This window comes from Gymnoscopelus microlampas, assembly GCF_963454915.1.
Source record: "Gymnoscopelus microlampas genome assembly, chromosome: 17".
Lineage (NCBI taxonomy): Eukaryota > Metazoa > Chordata > Actinopteri > Myctophiformes > Myctophidae > Gymnoscopelus > Gymnoscopelus microlampas.
In genome coordinates this window covers 15,568,917-15,577,008 of record NC_139954.1, presented here as the reverse complement: position 1 = coordinate 15,577,008, position 8,092 = coordinate 15,568,917, and the positions used below count along the sequence as shown (strand labels likewise).

The following is an 8,092-nucleotide window of genomic DNA, read 5'->3' as shown; positions in this document are numbered from 1 at the left end:
TACAATCACTGAGTTCTCAAAATCTCACCAAAATGCAGGATGAAATGAGAGCATTTAAGGACACCATGGTACACACAATAACCACAACAGTGGAACGAGGTCCACCAGACTGCATAAAGAAATGACTACTGTAGAGTTCATCTGTTTCTCAAGTCATTTCTATGTGTTAACAGAAACTGTGAAATGTGTTAACAGAAACTGGGCCTCACATTGTAGACCATGTGTTGTACTTTAACAGAATCTGATGTTGATCTGTACCTTTTTTCAATAATCAATTTATAAATCCAATGTCAATCAAATGCTTTAAGGCTGTCTATTTTTGATATGTTTATTTTTACTTTATAGTGCATCCGTATAGGTGATCTCCTTTCCTATTGCACCATGGAAGTTGCAGTCCAGCCAGGACAACAATGTGTTACTCAACGCTTGTTGAGTATTGATGTCAATTTATGAAATATGATACTGATGTATTGGGTCCACACAACAATGAAATCAGTTATAAGCTGATTGTTTTGTTTCAGACTCTAAAAATCAAGCCCTGGTGGATGTCGTGGTGGACACCATGTCTGTCGAGTCTACACACAGTGAGTATGCATCACATTTAAATAGGCTCCAGGCTCCAGACATGCAAGTTTAGCACCTCGGAGCAGAGAAATGTCTACGACCCTTTCTCCATTGCACCAACACATTTAAAGTAATTCAGTACAAGGTGTTACATGTTGTGTATACTAAAAAAAAGCATTACCATACCTAATTCACAAGCAGTGAGTAAGTAGTTACAGGCTCAATCACGTGTTTCAGACTTGCCTCTCCCGGTGGAGCGTGCTGAGGGATCGCGGTGCAGGGAAATGTCTACACACAGTGAGTATGCATCACATTTAAACGTTTACCTTTTTGTTTACAAATCAATATTTGGAATCTAAGCATATTTTTTGTCTTTTCCAGCCTCTGGACATGCAAGCCTAGCACCTCGGACCAGAGAAACGTCCTCCACACCCAGTGAGTATTCGTCACATTTTAAAAGGTCACCTTTTTACTTACTAACGGAGCCATGTTAAATCTAAGAACATGTGTGTTCTTCAAGAGCTCAACAAGCAAACCAAAAAGCAGCTAGAGGTCCTCCAAGGCATGGCTATCGCTCCAGGTAAGTTTAGGGCACAGCATCAGTAGCGACTGACTTCTACTGGTTTGTCTCCAGCCCTTATCGCTGACCTAGTGATTTCCTACAGCTTGGTCTAGGCCACCTGTCAGCAGAGGACATGTGTGATTGTCAACATCTAAGACCAACCAGTAGGGGTGAGTCTCTTTCAGTGTAACATGGTATTGTAGTGGTATGTCCAAAAATGAAATGGCCACAAATGTTCTAGGTCCAGTGATAGATCCATCATCAGGTCCAGGCACGGTGATGGCTTCAGACACAGTGTCAGATACCGGCACAGCATCAGGTCCAGGACCAGCCACGACTCCAGGTACAGCAACAGCAGTGGCTCGAGGCACTCTGTCAGGTCCAGACAGGATGACCGGCCCCAAGTAATGAAGACATTTATAATTCAACAAGTAGTATTGTGCACCCCTAATTGTTACAATATGACAGATTTATTATTTCTCCTGGGTACGATTTATAGTCATCTGTCTTGGAAAGTTGTAATGCTAAAAATATCGCTTTGTAATTTCTAAGACATACTTTTTGTTCTTATTACAGGTGCTATGCAGAGACTGAGAGGCCAACATGGGCATTGCCAACACAAGGTAAGTTCTGAGCTATTTCAATGAAGACAGGACACTGGCCAAGAAAACTGGGGGACACTTTTAATTTGCAACCCTTCTCTCTTCTGCCCTTTCTCTCCTTTCTTCCTTTACTGTTCTCTCTGTCCTTGTCTCCTCTCCTATCGGGACACAAAAACTGCTCTTCAATTGTAGCAGTGTTTTGTATTATTGTAGGGTGGTGTCTATAATGTCAGATAACATTTATTTGTGTTAATATACACTTACTTATGTTTCAGTATACCAGAAGAAAGTCCTAACCATATTAATAAACATTAAAGAACCTGCCTCTTCAGCGGCCAGTCTCCAGAGAGAGGAGCAACTCCTCAGTGATGTCCAAGCTTTTAATACCCTGGTAGGCTTTACAAAAGTCTGGAAGTAATGAACAGCATAAGATGCACACTTTTTATGTTCTTCTGGGGTATGTCAGTGAAAGTTTTCATGGACTTCCAACAGGTGCTGCAACTTTCCCGTAATGGAGGGAAGGACATTAAGGACTGTGTCCACAAAGTTATTGACCGGTATGTTTCAACATGCACTATGAATTAACCCCTGTGTGATGTTTGGGTGCGCTATGGTTTTCAATGTCTGAACACTTATTTGGTTAATTCTTCTAGATGAGGGCCTGACTGCATGTTTCTATTAATTTGCCTTTTGTTTAGCTTAACACCTGAACCCTCTGTTATGTCATGTCAATGACATAATGGTTGAACATTAAGTTAAAATTAGTAGTATAAACGGTTTATACCATGTTTTACAATAAATCCTAGTCCTACTACATTATTAACATAAATGTCATTTGTTTTTCTTTTTCTTTCTTTTTCATCAGGCTCTTCAGTAACAGCCTGATGGCACAGTTGAACATGAAGGGGAAGGGGAAAAAAGAGAAGACTGCTTTGGAGAAGACTAAGAGGACCTTTTAGAGCAATACAAGGTAAGCCCATATTTCATGTTGACCAAGGACAGACAAGTGGCACCCGCCAATCTCTAAATTTAATTGGGTAAAACATGTCCTTCCATGTTGACATAAAAAAATACAATGCCAACTGTCTACCGTTACCTTTGCTATCATAATATTTTAAATAACTGTGGTGGTTAGGTGTAGAAGGGAGATGGCTTTGTATTAAACTAGTTGTGGATGTACAAGCATTTTTGCATGTCAATATGGAGACTCACAATCAGTTTTATTGTCACTTCCACAATACACACTAGGCAAACAGGGGAGCAAAATACCATTCTCCACAACTCATGGTGCACATTAAAAAGAGGCAAACATTAAAAAGTAAAGAGCAGACAACATTGGTAAAAAGTGCTGATGCATTCCATCTTTCAAGATGTTGGTTTTGGGGGCAATATATGGCGAGCATGGGTTCAGGGTTCTGATGGTTTGGGGCAGCTGTTGGATGACCTGCTGGTGCTTCCCCCTGAGCTCTTGAACCTCCTACCAGATGGCAGGAGTTCAATCGAGCTGTGTATTATGTCAGATAGGGACTAGGACAGCATGTTGCCGTTGCACATTTTTTATTGTCTTTTTCTACTATGCAGATGCAGTCATGAAATTCGACCCAGAAGCCACAGAGGACCTCATAAGGCAGCATGCCGCAGACTACCTCAAGCATGCTCCAGCGAGAAGGGGAGGCGGAGGACACACAGCAGGCACTCAGGACTGATTTAACTTGAACTTTCACTGTCCATTGTGGGGGATCTTAGTGTCACAGTATTGTACAGTATTGTGTAATTTGAACTTGTGTTCTGTTCAACGAAGTAGCTCTGGTTGGACCGAACCCTGGTAGCTCACTGGCTATTCAGTACAGCACTTGTTTAATATTTTTCAGTTGTTGTGGAACCGGCCCAAGCAAAAAGGGTGTCCCTGCAAAGTAGGCTGTGCTATTATGTTTTATTATTATTTTATTTTCATTCGACTAGTGACGTGTAAAAAAAAAAGAAAAGATAAGTTAACTGTTCTGTTCTGGATCAAGCTTAATCAGCCCAGTGTGTGTGTGTGTGTGTGTGTGTGTGTGTGTGTGTGTGTGTGTGTGTGTGTGTGTGTGTCCTTCTGTATGACCTTCTGTATTCAGTCTTGAAGTAGACTGCATGGAACAACATTGTGGGAGTTAAGTGTCTGTCCCGCTTCTGTTCTGTCAAAAATAATTCAAAGCTGGCTTGATCTGCTGTTTGTTTGAATACTTAATTAATCAGAAAGGTAAACGTCATGAGGTACGTTAAGGCTAAAAGGATAACACAAGTCCTGGGGACTTGTTTCCATTGTGGTCCTATGAACTAGATTCCCTTTCAGGGGGTCTAGTTCCAGTCCACAAATATTCCACAATCATATGGAATATTTGTGGAATACTGTAATTGTGGAACATTTGCAAGAAAAATAAAGAGATAATAAGGAAATAAGTGTGTATTGAATTGTGATTTATTTGTAAACCTCTGTGTACTGTATTCCCAGTTTTCAGAAGGTGGCATAACCATTTGATCCTGTTCATTTTCCTGTAGCTTTGTTTGATTAGCTTAGCAGCATGTTAACTACTAACTATGTTAAAGCTACAGGAACATGAACAGGAAATGGGGATTACAGTTATGCACCGAGCCTAGAAAAAGTGTACAAAAGATGTCTATAATTAGTCTAAATTTGACGTAGAAAAGATGACCACATTTGGACTAGAATAAGCCCTTATGTAGAGGTTTGGACGTTCAGAAGACGTCAGACAAAGACGCAATAAAAACTTTCATTCTGCACCCTCCAGGGACCAAAATGGGACGTTCAAAAATGACCTCTCATTGCACAGTGGGAATAAAATAATATACTGTATATGTGAAAACATCTGTTCCATTCCTGTTGTCCCCTGAAGATGAAAAGGTCGAGCTTGTTTCCCTGACCCCTAATTGTTATAATCGATCGAGTTTTTAAATTGCCTGAAACGTACTCCTAACAGTGTTTTGGGGGGACGATTTTGGCCTCCACACTTAGTGATTTTTTCGGATTTAACTTTCGTTTCTGTAAAATAAATTTTACCGAAACGAAAATTACCAATCGACTCTAAATTGCCTGAAACGTACTCCTAACAGGTTTTTGGGGGGACGATTTTGGCCTCCACACTTAGTGATTTTTTCGGATTTAACTTTCGTTTCGGTGGTGACCAACTTTCGTTTCGGTAGTTTGACTACAAAATGTAAGTTGTGTAAAAAAAAAAGTCTGACTATACTAAGTTGTTATTTGTTTGTTTAAGTCAGAGTCATAAGTTTACAAAATGTACTAAAGTACAGTGAACGTCTTTGCGGTTTGTCTTCATCACTGAAAACAACGTACATGTAAACAGATATAAAACTGCTGTCATGTGCAGTTGGGGTGAAGAAACACAACCATTTCACTCCTAATAGTACCTATTTGATTTGACATCCTGAACTTGCTGCTGTGGCTGAGGCTTGAACCTGTTTCCTGCGGCTCACTAGTCAGTGACTCTATCCATTCATCTACAGCTGTTTCCTTGGAATCCGTGGTTCTAAAATGTTTTGTTGTCAACCCCCCAAATTGACATGTATTTGGGCAGTGGACCCCAATGTGAAAAGATGTAGTGTCAGGGCCCCCCATGAAAAAGATTTATATTTATGCTGTAACACATTTTTTTAAAGTTATTTGTCTTGTTTGTTATTCAAGTCAAAGGACCAGGAAGGCTGTACTTGTCAGCCATCTGTTAGCTCAATGGGTTGAGACGCAGTACTCATGATCCAGAGGCCATGAGTTCAAATCCCATTGATGTCTTTCCTATGAGTCTTTCCTTTGCAGACTGGCTTCCAGAAGATCAACTGAAAACCACCAGGAAGGCTGTATTTGTCATCCAACTGTTAGCTCAATGGGTTGAGACGCAGTATACATGATCCAGAGGCCATGAGTTCAAATCCCACTGGTGTCTTTACTGTGATGCTTTCCTTTGCAGACTAACTTCTAGAAAAACAACTTAATTCTAAAAAGAAAAAAAAAAAAAGTTATAACCACCAGGAAACCTGTAACTCTCAGCCAACAGCATAGCTCAACTGGTAGAGCGTCTGTCCAATAACATGACTTGACTTGACTGGGTTCGATTCCCACTGGAGTCAAGTGTCCCCGGTAACTTGGGGCAACGGATAAATTGACTGATATCCTTAGTGATGCTTCCCTTTGCAGACTAACTTCTAGAAAAACAACTTAATTCTAAAAAAAACAAAACAAGTTATAACCACCAGGAAACCTGTGACTCTTAGCCAACAGCATAGCTCAACTGGTAGAGCGTCTGTCCAATAACATGACTTGACTTGACTTGACTGGGTTCGATTCCCACTGGAGTCAAGTGTCCCCGGTAACTTGGGGCAACGGATAAATTGACTGATATCCTTAGTGATGCTTCCCTTTCCAGACTAACTTCTAGAAAAACAACTTAATTCTAAAAAAAACAAAAAACAAGTTATAACCACGAGGAAACCTGTAACTCTCAGCCAACAGCATAGCTCAACTGGTAGAGCGTCTGTCCAATAACATGACTTGACTTGACTTGACTGGGTTCGATTCCCACTGGAGTCAAGTGTCCCCGGTAACTTGGGGCAACGGATAAATTGACTGATATCCTTAGTGATGCTTCCCTTTGCAGACTAACTTCTAGAAAAACAACTTAATTCTAAAAAAAAAAAAAAAAGTTATAACCACCAGGAAACCTGTGACTCTTAGCCAACAGCATAGCTCAACTGGTAGAGCGTCTGTCCAATAACATGACTTGACTTGACTTGACTGGGTTCGATTCCCACTGGAGTCAAGTGTCCCCGGTAACTTGGGGCAACGGATAAATTGACTGATATCCTTAGTGATGCTTCCCTTTGCAGACTAACTTCTAGAAAAACAACTTAATTCTAAAAAAAACAAAACAAGTTATAACCACCAGGAAACCTGTGACTCTTAGCCAACAGCATAGCTCAACTGGTAGAGCGTCTGTCCAATAACATGACTTGACTTGACTTGACTGGGTTCGATTCCCACTGGAGTCAAGTGTCCCCGGTAACTTGGGGCAACGGATAAATTGACTGATATCCTTAGTGATGCTTCCCTTTGCAGACTAACTTCTAGAAAAACAACTTAATTCTAAAAAAAACAAAAAACAAGTTATAACCACCAGGAAACCTGTAACTCTCAGCCAACAGCATAGCTCAACTGGTAGAGCGTCTGTCCAATAACATGACTTGACTTGACTGGGTTCGATTCCCACTGGAGTCAAGTGTCCCCGGTAAGTTGGGGCAACGGGAAGCATCACTAAGGATATCAGTCAATTTATCCGTTGCCCCAAGTTACCGGGGACACTTGACTCCAGTGGGAATCGAACCCAGTCAAGTCAAGTCAAGTCATGTTATTGGACAGACGCTCTACCAGTTGAGCTATGCTGTTGGCTGAGAGTTACAGGTTTCCTGGTGGTTATAACTTGTTTTTTGTTTTTTTTAGAATTAAGTTGTTTTTCTAGAAGTTAGTCTGGAAAGGGAAGCATCACTAAGGATATCAGTCAATTTATCCGTTGCCCCAAGTTACCGGGGACACTTGACTCCAGTGGGAATCGAACCCAGTCAAGTCAAGTCAAGTCATGTTATTGGACAGACGCTCTACCAGTTGAGCTATGCTGTTGGCTGAGAGTTACAGGTTTCCTGGTGGTTATAACTTTTTTTTGGTTTTTTTTAGAATTAAGTTGTTTTTCTAGAAGTTAGTCTGCAAAGGGAAGCATCACTAAGGATATCAGTCAATTTATCCGTTGCCCCAAGTTACCGGGGACACTTGACTCCAGTGGGAATCGAACCCAGTCAAGTCAAGTCAAGTCATGTTATTGGACAGACGCTCTACCAGTTGAGCTATGCTGTTGGCTAAGAGTCACAGGTTTCCTGGTGGTTATAACTTGTTTTGTTTTTTTTAGAATTAAGTTGTTTTTCTAGAAGTTAGTCTGCAAAGGGAAGCATCACTAAGGATATCAGTCAATTTATCCGTTGCCCCAAGTTACCGGGGACACTTGACTCCAGTGGGAATCGAACCCAGTCAAGTCAAGTCATGTTATTGGACAGACGCTCTACCAGTTGAGCTATGCTGTTGGCTGAGAGTTACAGGTTTCCTGGTGGTTATAACTTTTTTTTTTTTTTTTTTTAGAATTAAGTTGTTTTTCTAGAAGTTAGTCTGCAAAGGAAAGCATCACAGTAAAGACACCAGTGGGATTTGAACTCATGGCCTCTGGATCATGTATACTGCGTCTCAACCCATTGAGCTAACAGTTGGATGACAAATACAGCCTTCCTGGTGGTTTTCAGTTGATCTTCTGGA

General features: G+C 40.9%; 1 protein-coding gene across 1 annotated transcript; it reads left to right on the top strand.

Moving 5' to 3' along the window:
- The first annotated feature begins 491 nt into the window (after nt 1–491).
- LOC311064247 (uncharacterized protein) lies at nt 492–2,048 on the top strand. Its single transcript, XM_084084083.1, has 6 exons — nt 492–584; nt 802–861; nt 946–999; nt 1,368–1,469; nt 1,703–1,749; nt 2,004–2,048. Exons 1-6 carry the CDS (start codon nt 563–565, stop codon nt 2,022–2,024), a joined length of 306 nt encoding a protein of 101 aa, XP_083940209.1. The 5' UTR covers nt 492–562; the 3' UTR covers nt 2,025–2,048.
- Nucleotides 2,049–8,092: the final 6,044 nt, after the last annotated feature.

Excerpts from the sequence above, each read along its gene's own strand:
- LOC311064247 (XM_084084083.1), top strand. The coding sequence starts at position 563 with ATGTCTGTCGAGTCTACACACA. Across the intron at positions 862-945 it reads CAGGGAAATGTCTACACACA|CCTCTGGACATGCAAGCCTA; the intron begins GTGAGTATGCAT and ends TGTCTTTTCCAG. Across the intron at positions 1,750-2,003 it reads ATGGGCATTGCCAACACAAG|TATACCAGAAGAAAGTCCTA; the intron begins GTAAGTTCTGAG and ends CTTATGTTTCAG.